The sequence below is a fragment of the Lipotes vexillifer genome, unplaced genomic scaffold, assembly GCF_000442215.2.
Source record: "Lipotes vexillifer unplaced genomic scaffold, Lipotes_vexillifer_v1.1 scaffold483, whole genome shotgun sequence".
Lineage (NCBI taxonomy): Eukaryota > Metazoa > Chordata > Mammalia > Artiodactyla > Lipotidae > Lipotes > Lipotes vexillifer.
Genome location: NW_006787688.1, coordinates 395,029 through 410,940, shown reverse-complemented (window position 1 = coordinate 410,940; position 15,912 = coordinate 395,029). Strand labels below are relative to the sequence as shown.

General features: G+C 35.7%; 1 protein-coding gene across 1 annotated transcript in view; it reads right to left on the bottom strand.

Annotated features, from left to right (window-relative positions):
- CDH7 (cadherin 7) overlaps positions 1-15,912 on the bottom strand; it is a 123,732-nt gene that overhangs the window by 38,920 nt on the left and 68,900 nt on the right. Inside the window, exon 6 of the mRNA XM_007460479.1 lies at positions 14,195-14,382. Coding sequence (XP_007460541.1) covers positions 14,195-14,382 — 188 coding nt within the window. The remainder of the gene's footprint in view (positions 1-14,194; positions 14,383-15,912) is intronic.

The following is a 15,912-nucleotide window of genomic DNA, read 5'->3' as shown; positions in this document are numbered from 1 at the left end:
GTGGTGTGATGGATAGGACTGTTAAGCATATTGAAGAAAAGGCTTTTGCAATAAAATGTTAATTCCTGTTTCTCTTTTTTATTGATTTCTACAAAAGCAATACATTCCATAACTACTAGATTTAATGAGCAAGGTTATACTCGGTGAAAGCAGTTAAAATAATAACTGGGGAACGACAAAGAAGGAAAGGGAAGGAGATGAAGGTAATGTCTAAACAGATTCTATTCAATACTTGAAACTACATAGCACTGGAGACTAGATATATTTGGAAATTTGACCAAAACACAGTTCAAGCTGCAGCTCACAAGAAAATAAATATGTAGGATTATTAAGAACCTGAAACCAATTATTGTCACTTTGACCCCAACTAATGATGCCACAGAGAAGCTGCTTTTTCATCTGTCAAGTGACATCTATGTCAGAGATGCTGAAAGAGAAAGCAGCTTGCTGGACATACTCTTTCCTAAACTATCAAATAGGGTTGTTGAAATGTATTGCCATCAAAGGATGATGAACTTTAGGATTAAAACAGTAAGCATTATAACTAAGACAGTGGTCAGCAAAATTTTCCTGTAAAGACCAGATAGTAAATATTTAGGCTTTGCAGGCACCATGTCCTCAGCCACAGGTAAAAGGACTGGCTTGGCTGTGTGCCAGTAACACTTCGTTTATAGACATGGAAGTTTGAGTTCTATTTAACTTTCACGTATCCTTTTTTTAAATTTTTTTCAGTCACTTAAAAATGTAAAACCATCCTTAGCTCTTGAGCTGTCCAGAGACACGCAGGCAGTTGTTTGCCAATCCGTGGTCTAAGGAGCCCCAAATAATAAGCTTCTCTTTCCAGATCAGAGGTTCACCCCTCTTCCACCCTTTTTTTTTTTTTACTACAATTAAAATGAACTATTCACTATAAACAGCATACTTGGTCCCTTCTAGTTTGTATCACCTGCTGCTCCCTCCTTCTCAGATAACTTTGTCTGCCATTTTTCTTACTGAAATCTTTTGGAGACCAGCTATTTTCTTCTTTATGAGTGATCTCATAATCCCCTCACCTAAAACTAAAACTTCTTTATATTTATAGAGAGCTAACTCCAAAAAAAAGTTTTACACACATCTTTAATGTGCATTTTAAAAGACAGAAGAAGGTTGGTATTATTGAAACTAAATAGCAAAGAGCTCCAGTGAAAGCCCAAAATTTTATGTGTACTTAGGGGCAGACACACTACGTGAATTCCAAGCCACATCTGTCCACCACCCATGCCGTTTCTGCTAGAACAAGCAGGCATTGCTCAAACTCTAAGAGCAATTAGGGCCTCATGGTGTATGGCATTATCACATCTAGGTATCTGCCTACCTCGCCAAGTAAGTAGGGTTGCTGTAAATTATTTATAAATTTAAAGCATCTGGAACAGTCATGGACACAGAGTAATTACTGTATAAGCATTTGCTGTTACTACTATACTATTATTAGCGCCATGATTTCCAGCTAGATTATGAGCAAATCAAATGGAAAGTAAAGATTATGTCTTTCTCTTCTGTTTCCCCCATGACACCTCGGCCTATATCTTTGGCAAAGCCAGTTTATAATATTCATCTGTTACATTCAAAACAATTAACTATCATAAACAGTGGAGACTCATCAGTTCCCCCCTGCCACTTTTAACTTCCTCAACAGTAAAAACCAAGTTAAAATATCATCTTGAATTCATTTAGTAAAATCATTACACTGCATTTTTCTTTCTGCATATAGCTCGCCTTCTGGTCTATAGCCAAACACGCTCTCGTTAAGCTCAATGACCTCCTTTAGACCTTGTACTTTGGGCCAATGCTGCTGTTGATGTTTCAGGGTCTGATCCAAGTTACATCGTTCAGGAAATTCTTCCTTCTGTTCCTGTAACCATGGCATGGAACCATTGGGGCTGGTGTGTGTGTGTGTGTATGCATGTTGAGACTGTCTATGTATATAGTGTCTTATGTTTAATACTGATTTTGTACAAAAGCACTGAGACCATTCATCATCTTTAAAAGCATTTCTTTCTCTGGAGCTTCCAGCTGTCTTTGGGATCAAAGCATATACTCTGTTGCTTTCAATATCCTCCCTACTTGATCAAATCAATATAAATCATTTTTCCTACATAAGACATTTTAATTTTTTTCAGTCACTTAAAAATGTAAAACCATCCTTAGCTCTTGAGCTGTCCAGAGACACGCAGGCAGTTGTTTGCCAATCCGTGGTCTAAGGAGCCCCAAATAATAAGCTTCTCTTTCCAGATCAGAGGTTCACCCCTCTTCCACCCTTTTTTTTTTTTTACTACAATTAAAATGAACTATTCACTATAAACAGCATACTTGGTCCCTTCTAGTTTGTATCACCTGCTGCTCCCTCCTTCTCAGATAACTCTGTCTGCCATTTTTCTTACTGAAATCTTTTGGAGACCAGCTATTTTCTTCTTTAAAAAAAAAAAAAGGATACGTGAAAGTTAAATAGAACTCAAACTTCCATGTCTATAAACGAAGTGTTACTGGCACACAGCCAAGCCAGTCCTTTAACCTGTGGCTGAGGACATGGTGCCTGCAAAGCCTAAATATTTACTATCTGGTCTTTACAGGAAAATTTTGCTGACCACTGTCTTATGTAGGGCTTATGTAGGGCTTAAATGGGCTTAAATGAAACTGTACCCATGGAAAAGAACCCACAATCATAACTTTCCCTTTATGATTAATTTATTCTAAATAAATCGACTACCCAGAACCTTAGACGTAATCTACAACCTTGGACAAGGTATCTCAGCAAAGAACAATTTTGTACATTTATATACAATATGAATTCTAAAGTTTTTCCCTAAGTACTTTCCAAAAGCAAAAAATGCCATTATTATGCACAACTGCACTACTGCCTTTCTTTACCCTCGTCACTGGGTTATGCCCAAGAAGGGCTTAATATCTCTGTCAGCTTGACTAAATGCAGACAGGCTTCTTCCTGACTCTAGGCCCCTGACCTACCTTTTCTTAGAACCAATCTTCAGCAAGAGTCTTGCTCCAAGTTACAAAACTACCTGCTATCATGAAAATACAAGAAAATTTACTTTTCCTTTGGGTAAAGCAAACACAGTGTCACCTACACCCCTGCCCCCATTACACACACACACACACACACACACACACACACACACACTCACTCACTCACTCACTCTCTCCAGCTCTTAAAAAATTCTCCAGGCCTTTGTTTCACCTGAGTTGAGTTTACACTGAATTCTCGTCTCTCTCTCCTAACTGCAATATCCTTGAGGTCTGTCTTACTTGTTTAACTCTGTCCAGTGACATTTTTGCTTTCACAGCTAGTGATTTTATCAGCAGCATGCAGCTTTTACCTGTCTTGAAATTTGTGTGAATCACAAAACCTATATCCAGATTTGGGCAATAAGTTATTTTTTTATAGGGAAGAAGGGAAGAGAAAGATGTGTTCTAAACTGTTATACACACACACACACACACACACACACACACACACAATTGTTTTATATATATATATGTAATAATTATGTATATAATGGTCCACATTGATGCCCTCAGAGAGGCTCAGGTGTGAAGGGGGAGAAGACCTCTGGAAGTTTCACCAGCTCTGTGGGTGTCCTCTACAAGGGACTGACCCTTTCATGTCTGTCTCACTGTGCTAGGCTTTGAGATCTACGAGAGAAGCCAAATGTATAATCTTACACAGGTAGGTAGGTAGGTTACCAGTTGTTACAAGTAGGTAACAACTGTCTTAGGTAGGACAGAGATTCACTGACTGCTGAATGAAGAAAGAAAAAAGAAAAAAAATCTAAGAATAAATTATTTGAAAAATAGCAAAATGAGTAAAAGCAAATTTAGAATAAGCAGTAAAAAATTACTGGGTGTCTCCATGTCCATTTTACATTTTTATGAGTGTCATTATTTTAACTTTCAAAAAAACCCCATACTTTAACACAGCTGCTTCTCAGGTGCTTGATATAAACATTCACATTTTGCAAAGATCACTTCCACTACATAGAAAGTATCTGGTGCTCTACAGGTAAACTGGGACCCTGAGAAAGGGTCCAGTTTATGAGTAACTGCAGAGATGTTTAAGCCTAAGACATTAAACATTAAATTATGTCAAGCTATTAGGAATAAAATAAGGATACAAATATCAGGAATTATTATTTCCATTATCTAGCTCCACGAGTGCCCTCTGACCTCCAAGAGTACTTATGTTAACATTTTAACCTAGATATAAAGATCACTGAATATTTTTAAAAAAGCAATTCAAGCAGGTATACTAACACATCTCCATTTGGTAACAATTTTTTAAAAAAATTCTATGACCACCAACTAAATGCACACACATTTCAAATTGCTAATAGCACCTGTCTACAGTGGCAGTACCATAAACAGCTAAATGTAGTTCCCATGAACAATACACATTTATATAGTCCTTACCCTGCGCAGGTTATAGTTCTAAGAGTGAATTTAGGTAGGCTGTTTGGATTCTATAAGCAGAAGATAGAAAACAAGCCTTGCAAATGACTATATTCCTGCCTAGCATCAAAAACCTGGTTCACAGTATAGCTCAGATTGATTCCCTTACTGTGCTGAGGTCCATATTTCCCAGCATGCACTACTGACTGGACCAGGAACTTCCATGAAAGGGTCTCGATCATTTTCAGGGAAGCTGAATCCAGACTATGACCCAAAGACAGTTTAGTTTATGTTTTCCTGGGGATCTTTATCACATAGTGGCAACTATTAATTAATCTTGATCCACACAATTACTCTGTGAGTAATGCTGACAGTGGAGAGGAGATTCAAGTGGAGGTCAGCTGATCTGAGATTCACCCTTACTTTTGCCACTTCATGTAAATGTAACCTGAAGGTTTTTTAGTTTCTCTGGAGCAGAGCTGGGACCCCAAATCTTTTTTCTTCTTTCACAGTATCCACAATATTTTATAGCTCCTCTCTCTTCATGTATTTCCCCCCCATCGCTCCTTGAATCTGGGTCACCTGGTCTTGCTTCGATCAATATAATGTGGTGGAAGTGATGTTGTGTCGGTTCCGGAAATCAGCTTCTGGAGACCATGGAGCTTTTGTTCTTGCCATTCATGGAACGAAGTCAGGTTAGCTGCTGGCTGCTGGAAGGCACGCTTCCAGCCTCTCTTGTCATTCCAGCAGACAGACAGCCACCTCTACAGAGGCAGATCCACCAAGCTCACGAGTAGCTGACCTCTGACCCATGTGTGAGCCCTCGTAAGACCACCCTGCTGAGGCCCCACAAAACTGCTGACCCATGAAATCATGACCTAAAGAAATAATGTTTTAAAGCACCAGCTTTGGGATGACTTGTTAGGTAGCAGCTGATACAATCACAAAGAGGAAGAGAATAAAAGTGGGTGACTTCACTTTTTGACATGTGATGGCTGCATATCCAGGGAAAATGAACCAAAACAGACTTGAAATGACCAAATGAACTAGTGGCAGAGAGATCAGATCTAGACGTGGAAATTTCCTTGAACTCCAGGCCTTTGACTCTTATCATTCCCTTATTGGTTATGTCATGTCTTTACTATATAACATAGATTCCAGGATCCATCAATCCCCTCCCTCTACTGACAATATATGCAATTCTTTTTATTGATCTAAATATGAATTTTTTATTTGCTTTGTTGATCAGTTGTTTTTAAATTCTCTTAAAATATCTTAATCCTGGAAGAATACAATAAATTGCCTTTTCTGAATCTTTCTCTGCCCTAACTTAAATTTGTCAGTTTCACCAAGTAATGTCTAAAGCAGTCTTTCCCTCGTTTTATATGCACGCTCTATGATGTTCTCAGTCGTCCCTCTCATTTTAATTGCCATGCATACGCTATGACCCCCAAACCTAAGTTTGTACTCTAGATCTCTCCTCTAAACTACAAACCCTCATTCATGACCTTCTACAAATAGTTACCTAGATATCACAGGTAACGCAAATATATTCCAAACATGATTTTAATCATCTCCACACTCCCATTCTAAAGGAACAGCACATTTTTCATCTAGCTACTCATACTAGAATCATTAGTTTTGTCCTTAAATTCTCTCTCCAATTTTCCTTAGGTAATCACTAAATCCCCTCTTATCTACTTCTTAAATATCTCTTTCTTGGAATCCTACCCATTGAAACTAATCTAGGAAACAACACACCATGGAAAAAGACAGAAATAAGGAAAACCGTGCATTATCTGTGACTTGTACTAAGCGAAACAAAACAAAATAAAACAAAAAACCATGAAGGGCTCACTGGAATATGTCTTTGACATACCCTTTTTCTGAGAAGATTGCTCTGATAACTGCCAAAATCAAAGAAAATGGAAAATACTCCTAAGGAACAGGGTCTTAGTCTCTTTGATCAACTTTCTTCAAAGAGTGTTGCTATCTTATTTTTTTAAGACCCTAAATTCATCTCTAATCTTGACTATTCAAAAATGAGTAAATTTATACTCGTTTATTATACTCGAAATATGTAGAGAACAGTCTATACACGTGCACCCATGTGCATGATGATTAAGACGATGTTAGGATCCACTTATATATACACAGTAACAATGGGTAGAACAAATTGGAAAATATAATCTGAAATTCAGATGTTCACTAGAGTTATTGTATTAATCTAAAACTAAAATCCAAAATGTATGCTTTTGCACAGTCAAAGGAGACACATATCTTTCCGTAATCCCAACTGAGGTCTTACATTGAAAACTGAAGTACGCTAAAGGTAAGATTGCCATACCTCAAAGGAAAAATAGAATTTCCTACATTGTAAATTATGATGGGGAAATGTAAACAGAAAGAATTCTAGGTAGAAAGAAAGACACAGTTTTCACTCACATGGGATAATACTTATGTTTATGCTTGGTGAATTTTGAGGCCCCATGTAAAACTGGTTATAAAGGTTATCATCAAATCATTCATAAATGGCCACAGAAATAGACTGTACTTTGCTTTAACGGCTTAACACTGTGGTTTTGTTATCATTTTTAAAAATACCTAAAATATATAAGCATGTCTATTCTTAATGTACAGAAAGGATAACTGAATTCTGAAAAAAGAATTCTATGGTAACATCTATACAAATCTTTAGCCTTGTGGATTCTGTATATTTGGTCATATGCAGAATTTATATTTATATAAGACATTGGAGCAATAAAAGCATACCTGAAGATAACTTTTTACAATTCTGTACTTCTTTTTTCTTTCTTTAGCATGTTTTAGAAAAAGATTGTTTTTCTGTTCTTCTCTCCCTGCTCCCAAGTTCACCCTATGCAAGTACAGCATATGTAGATGTTTCAAAATACGATAATAATTTGCTCAAACTGGAATAAATCTCATTATAACCATGACAGTGCATTGTTTATGAAAAAGCAATGGACTATAGTTTTATTATACTATAGAGAGAAAATAAGTTCAGATGATTATCAAGCATGGTTCACAGGTACAAAATAATTCCAATAGAAATGACTATCTAAATGGACATAGGAACTCTATTATCCAAATGTGAAGTAATACTCTGAGACACACAGCATCAGAACAAATATGTCTTTTAACAAAAAGCTCATCAACATCTTAGCAGTGCCTGGTTGTAAAGGTTTTCCTATAGTCAGGAGAGCCTGAAAAACCTATGAACAAATGGTTCATATTTACGGACTGTCCATAGCATTCTCTAGTTTATCTCAGTGAAAATTTTAAAATATTCTGAGAACAATGGAAGAAGGCTTCATTTGTCTTCTTTCAGAATTTCTTGGTTTTAATCAGAATGCTCTTGTGACTCAGATTCAGAAATCCATTCTAGATTTCACAAATGATTCTCCTATTATCTGGTCATGAAAAGAATACTGAATTTATGGGACTCATATATGTTTTCTCAGACTCTGCTCAACTTGGAGGGGTCTCTGGAAATGTTTTAGCTGGAATGGAATATAGACCCCCATTTACTGAAATCTTGATAAGAAGAACTGAAAATCAAAATCCTGTCCTTGAGTGTCGTAAGTAGTTGTTAGTTCTTAACAGAGAGAACCAGCAAATCTTCAGAAAGGACTTCCTTCGTTCTGAGAAAAACACTCCAAAGAGAGTTTAGTTAAAAAAAAAAAAATGTAAACAAAGACACTCTTCTGAAATTGAGAATCAAGATACTGTTGGCTTCATGATGGAAAAGCACTTGGATTTGGGAATAAAGATTGCCTTTGTGAGCTCACACTGCTTTAAGATGGAATATCCCCCCAAGAGGGATGGATATTCCACACACAACTTCTAGTGGGCTGAAGCCGTACGGTTGGATTGAAGACCAGAGCTCATACACATGTTCTCATGAGCTATAATGAAGCTACTGATTTGTAACTTACTTTTGTAGCTCTCATTACTGAAAGCCCTCCTTAATTCTAATAATTTTTCAATAAATTTTTAGAATTTTCTAAATCTATAACCTCATTGATGATTATTTTACCACTTCCTTTCAATTTGCTGTATCACTCTGTCTTAATCTCTTAGTATAGAGTAGCTTCTTTTCAAACTAGTTGGATTAATAAAAATAAAATAATGTTGAGTTTTGAACAGCAATTCTTTTTAAAAAAAGGATAGATTTAAAAATTAAAAAGCTCAGGAACAATGAAAATAGTTTTGGAGTGAAGCAATGATAACCAATCTTAGGGTAATGCCAAAGAGAGTAGGAAAAAACACGAAACAAAAAAACAAAGAGGGCTTCCCTGGTGGCGCAGTGCTTGAGAGTCCGCCTGCCGATGCAGGAGACGCGGGTTCGTGCCCCGTTTCGGGAAGATCCCACATGCCGCGGAGCGGCTGGGCCCGTGAGCCATGGCCGCTGGGCCTGCGCGTCCGGAGCCTGTGCTCCGCAAATGGGAGAGGCCACAACAGTGAGAGGGCCGCATAACGCAAGAAAAAAAAAAAAAAAAAAAAAAAAACAAAGAGACAAGATCTATTATTGATCAAGAAGGGACAAGAAAAGAAACCAGAAAAGACTTTAAGGCTTTAAACTTAACAGAAAAAAAGGTGTGCTACTTGACTGTGGCCAGGAAAGTGATAATATTTTAAATATGTTTAAATAAATATCATTAAAATTCAGTGCTTTGAAAAGAAATGCTTTGAATTAGAATTATCACAGTCCCAACAATAAGGGTTCAAGAGAAAATAGCAAATATAATTTTCTATTCCATAGCATATTTTATTGTAGCTGAAAGTAAAATACCTTTTAATATTTATTATTTGTAATCCACTCTCATTTGCAAAGCACTGTACATATATGTAACAGTGGCCTTGCAAAGGAGGCATAAAAAGCCCATTCACTTACACTGCCTCATCTCGTGCCAGCATCCCCTCCTCCCACACTGTGCTCCAGTAAAATGGCCCTATTTCTATTTCTCTGAGCTTAACGTGCTATCTCATATGACAAAGCTCTGCACAGGTGGTTACCTCCATAAGAAAGTCTCCCTTCCCCTGTCTACCTGGGGAATAGCGTTATCCATCTACTATGCAACTCCTTTCTCAGGTCAGGTTCAAATCTTTGAGAGACTAGGTGGGACCAACCAGTTGGCTGGCAAATGGGGCCGGGGCTCTCTCGGACACTTCTACAAAGACTTAGATATTTGCCGAAATCTTTGGGACCACAGCTAAATTTATGAAAAAACCATGGTAATACATTTTTACTAGACCAGCTCCCAACATTGAAGGGAAACACATGCGTGCACACACACCCTTCCTTGATCAAGAAAAACAAATTGTGGTACAGACAATTTTACTTCCCCTGTTTAATTATTTGGTTTAAAGAAGGAAGAATGGGGCTTCCCTGGTGGCGCAGTGGTTGAGAGTCTGCCTGCCGATGCAGGGTACTCGGGTTCGTGCCCTGGTCCGGGAAGATCCCACATGCCACGGAGCGGCTGGGCCCGTGAGCCATGGCCGCTGAGCCTGCGCGTCCGGAGCCTGTGCTCCGCAACGGAAGAGCCACAACAGTCAGAGGCCCGTGCACCACAAAAAAAAAAAAAAAAAAAAAAGCCAATCCTTGTTTAAAATGTATGTCCATATAACACCACATGAAAGTGACCCTTAGAAATTATTTATTTGACCAAAATCAGCTATTTTTTTAGACCCCCTTTTGTTGACTGACTTAGAAATGCCGTGTAAGTACAAGCACACCTTCTTCCTTGCACATGTTAATTTTTAGGATAGAGATTTTCATTTATCAATTCAGATAGCAAATTAATCAACTAACAAGGATTTGACACATGGAACATGGATCTGGGCCCGTGAGCCATGGCCGCTGGGCCTGCGTGTCCGGAGCCTGTGCTCCACAGCGGGAGAGGCTGTAGCAGTGAGAGGCCCACGTACCACAAAAGAAAAAAAAAAGAAAGAGCAACAGTAAGTGAGCACAGGAGCGGAGCATAATTGAGTCCTGCAGGAGGGAACGTTTGAAGACCGAGAAGAAAATTTATGTTGCCTCTAGGAATTAAAAGTGGCTTAGTGTCTATTCTAGATCTTTGAATAAAACTAGGAATAGTGGGATATGTATCTGGTAAATATAAGTCTAAATAATTCTAGGGGTCCAAAACTAGCTCTTAGATGTCCATGTAAGGAGTTGGAATATGAGCCTTATTTGAGGTTTTTAAACAGGAGAAGCCCTGGATTAATACAAAACTAATACTAAGGTACAGTGCTAGGTGTAGTCACTGCACATAAAATGTGAATTGCATTTTTGAATAAATTAATAAAAAACTCAAAAATTAAAAAATTACAAAGTAACAGTACTTTTTCATCTAAAAACTAGATTAACGCCTAATACCATAAGTAAGTTTTTCAAGTGAAAAAAATTCACTGATCACTAAAGCTTCAACTGCAAAGTAAATATTGGGTTGGCCAAAAAGTTCACTTGGGTTTTTCTGTGAGATGTTACAGAAAAACCCAAACAAAGTTTTTGGCCAACCCAATATATCATTTCCACTATTTTTAATTAACTCTTAGAGAAGCCACTTTTTATGTTTATTTCAATATCGGTAAGAACTCTGTGTTGGGTTGGTTAGGCACTGGAATATATGAGCAGAAAATGCAAAACTATAATTTTTAAAAAAGAGTTTGTGGGTGGAGGAAGCATTGGAAATAAAAATTAGACTGATGTATACCACGTAATTACCTCGATATCTATTATTTATGCAGGACTGTGTGGAGAAAGAGGGTAGCATGAAAGTGTGAAGCAACATTTGCTAACACTAAAGATTTTCAGCGTGAAGAAAACTAAGAGGTGTTATCTCCACTTATTTCTATGTAGATATTATCCGACTTGGTTCTATGCTTTATAGAGTTCAAAGTGAACAAGATTCTCTTCATTAAATATTAAATATTTTACTGGTTATTTAAACCACAACAGTAAAATTGTAAAATTTTCCACCATCATTGTCTCTCAAGATTTTCCTGTACACTGAGTGTGCTTAATTATCCAAAGGCAATCACTGACATTATATAAGAAAACAGAGCAGGAGAAACAATAAAAATTAGACGTATTCATCTATTAGAAGCCACTGGAGAAAATAAAACTTATTTTTCGTTGTCAATAATTTAAACAGAAAATAACACAATTTTGATCTCATATTTAGCATAAGAAATTATTGAAACATTTAGGTAACTTCCCATATAATGCCAGATTGATAAAATTTTAATTACCAATTATTGGGCATTTATTAGGTACAAAACATCACTCACTTGGCTGTGCATGGGCAGAAATCTCTAGTATCAAAATTTTTTTAAATCCATTAATCTAAATGTTTATAGGATTTGGAATGTTTTTGAATCTTAATTCATTAGAGGACAACAATGTCTTTTTCAATACCTGAGAAAGCTTCAACAACACACTAAATTTCAGTCTAGTGACTGACATCTCTGTGACATATTTCTGCATTTGGACAAGAGTTTTCATCAATACTAAAAGTAGATCATACAGTGCTGTTAATGAAATATATTTTGGTTTTGTCATTGAATAATATTCTTATGAATCTAGTAACACTGTAATTATAAAAACGAATGCATATTATATATTGAAAAACAGTGAAGATCCAGAAACAATTACTGTTATCATTTTAACATTTTCCTGCAATTTTTATTCTATATAAATGAAAATTTGAAACAAAGGGTCTGTAAAATTTTGGATACTGCTTTTTTTATGTAGTATTTTATACAATCATTTCCCATATTAGTTAATATGCTAAGACAATGTCACCACACCATTTTGATGATGTACAAGATTCTACAATTTGGAAATATCAAAAATTACTTAACCATTTTTTCTTTTGTTGGACATTCTATAATGATTGCATATGTTCACTGTACTTAATAATACATTCATGAGATTTGAGAATTAAGTAAGAAGGCTTTAAATTACTCAAGATAAATCCTAGCAGATATTAACCACTACCTAGAACAGTAGTAATAATTATTTATGTGACTTTTATATCATTGTAAGTTATCATTAATTTTTACCTTGTAATTTTTTTAATGAATTTTATGCTGTGAGATTAAATGCATTTTATCCAGTTTTCTTATAGCTTTTTTTTTAAACAGTTCTCTAAAACTTCTAGAAATAATATCAAGGAACTGAGTATAAAATTTTTTCTATTACTGAATCAAATATCTCATATCAAATACATATATATTTGTATTTATATATTTCTTCAATGATTTATGCTCTCATTATATGAAATATACATGTGTTCAATAAAATAATTTCAATATATATTTAAAACTTCTGGAATATGAGCAGATTGATTTCAGATGCATCTCTGAAATCTTTGAGCAGCATTGCACCTTAGTGCATTCCTTTTATTTTAGACAACAAAACATTTTACCAAGAGTTGGCCTAGCCTACTTATTAAAACTTTTTTAGACAGATTGTCACCAGCTGAGCTAAAACAGCAGCTGTCCACTGGAAATAACTGCAGAAATGTTATGCCCATTGGCCTGAAATTGAACATATGTTTTCCTATAACAACTAAAATATAACTTTCTTTATTGATGTGTTAATTATTGAGGAGTGTTAATTACAGAGTTATACACCTGGATTGTTACACTGGCATAAAATCCCAGTATCTTGAGTGTGGGCATTCTCACGTATGTTTTAATTTTTAGTATTTCAAACATTTGAGAAAATAAGACTATATTCTGGAACAATTCCTTTTGATTTTTTTTTTTTAATTTAACATTTGTCAAGGATCACATCTATACAGATCAAAGGGAGTTAACAGCTCATTTTCCCCCATATCTAATCAGTGTTGGGAGCTAATTTGGCAAATAGTCTTTATTTTGGATTATAAAGATTTTTTTAAATCTCCTTTGCACTTATTTTTTAAGGGATTATGATAGGCTTCACAACTTTCCATGCCCTGTTTATATAAATTTTTCAAATACTTCAGTTAATATAAATATTAAAAAGGAATGGCTGATAATGTAGCTAGTCTATAACATTTCAGTTTCTAGTTCCAAGTTTATGTATATTATTTTCACGTATGTGGAGTGCTTGTCTAGTTGCTTACAAAGGCTTTTGGATGATTTTAGGGTTTCATTACTAAAGTAGTCAACAAAGAAGAATATTCGGGGGGGGATGAACTGGGAGATTGGGATTGACATATATACACTCTATGTATAAAATAGATAACTAATGAGAACCTATTGTACAGCACAGGGAACTCACCTCTGCTCTGTGGTGACCTAAATGGGAAGGAAATCCAAAAAAGAGGGGATATATGTATACATATAGCTGACTCACTTCGCTGTACAGCAGAAACTAACACAACATTGTAAAGCAACTATACTCTAATAAAAATTAATTAAAAAATAAAAGAATATTCATCTCACGAAGCAGGTCATTAAAACAGCACATTTGCCAGTATGCTTTTCTGTTACAGAGCTTAGATAAGAGCTGTGGGTCTGCTCAGAGAATAGAACTGATAGAGTGTAATTACACGTTACTCAATTTTCTCTACAATCCCGACACGTAAAAATAAATGCACAGCATTTTTTCCTAAAATTAAAATAACAATGGTCCCATAAAGCCATTCAATGTGTCTAACACATTCTTCTTTCAGAGCAGACAAGTTTTCTCAATAATCTCTATGATATTACCTTCACAGGAAACAAAAATAAATATTACCTTCTGTATAGTAATGATTCCTTCCTGTGAATCTTTGTCAACAGAAATCTTGAAAATCCCGAATCCATCACCATCCACAATTTTGTATTCCATTTCAGCATTAGCTCCTATATCTGCATCGGCAGCTTTAATTCTGGCCACAACGGAAGCCACGGGCAATGATTCCGGGACGTTATACTGGTACGACCCTGTGAAATTAAAAACAAGAAATGAACAAAACCTTACACCAAACTAACCAATAAAAATTTAATTATTTGGTTATTTTGCACCATCTTTGCTTAATTTGTTTTTATTTTTTGAAAAAGAAGATAACAAAGCAATAACAGGCAAATGACAAATTTCATGCAGCCTCAAGAAATTTCATGGAAATAAGTAAGAGCAGAAACAGATGGCCTGGGGAAAGGCATGAGGAGATCCTCCATTCTGGTATTTCTAGTGCTGAGAAATATGCTACTTTTAATAGTAAAGATAAATTTCAAATAATTATAAATAGACTTAACATTGAGTATTGACTATAAAGAATTAAAATGCAATTAATATAAATACTGAATATTAAAACATTAAAATAGTATAGCTTAGGCCTCAAATGGGCAAAAACCAAGCCTAAATAGTTCTGATTACTCAATATTGGAATTTCCATAATAGTATCTTTTGCTGCAAAAGTTTCAGAAAACTGGACGAGGAACCTGATGAAAGTCAATATTAGTCTTCTTTTAGCTCATAAATTTACCGAGGATAATAATTATTTGTGTGAGTTGGATGTAGAACTGATTTGGGGCACAATGGTACAAGAGCAGAGGCAATGTTATTTGAACAGGAGGAAAGAGAAACAAAAGAAGAATAGTAACTTTTTTAAACTTTCTTTTGTAAAAACTCTTCACCATCCCTCAACTCCCCACTACCCCTCCCCTCAAAAATAAATAAAAAATTTAAAAAGCCAGTTTGGGGGGGTGATGAAGTACGTCAACCATCCCTTTGAAACTAGGAAACACCCCTTCACCTGTGAAACTAGGAAACGTCCCTTCACCATTTTCCTCTAATCATCTACTTTTTCCTGCTTCCTCCCCCCTTTTCCATTTCCTTCTGGCTGCTAACAGTGGTGCATTTGCACTTTCTTATGAAGAGAAAAGAAAGGATTCTCTCTGAAACAGAGAAAGGAAAATGTATCCATATGAAGGGACCACATTCTAGGCTAAGAATGATTGCTTTTGCAATTTTCTACATTTTATAAATTGTTACTGATTTTAAAAAATGATTACAACACATACTTACTATTTTTGAGCGACCCTTTCACATATCTACAAGTGTCCTTATGAAAATCCCAAAATTTCAAGGTTAGAATAGTAACTACATGGTAGAGAAAAATCTCAGCCAAAATGAGAAAACTAATGACATATTTTTGGCTTCCTTCACTTCAGTAAGTAGGGGAGTATCTAGTAAGCTAGAAAATCCATGCTCTATCCTATCAAATCATGACAACTGAAACCACAAAAATTTTGTGTCAATTCTTATCACTATAGTTAAAGAGAAACAGCGAATTCTATTATCAGCCAAATATAATCGCATTAATTGTTTTGTTTTGTTTTGTTTTGTTTATTCTTCAATCCTCCCCTCCTCCCCATTGTAAACCATCAAGGACACAATTAAGGATATAGGTTCTTTTTTTTTTCTTTAATGTTAAAGTTAGTGTAATTTTCTTTATTTTGCCAGGAGGTATT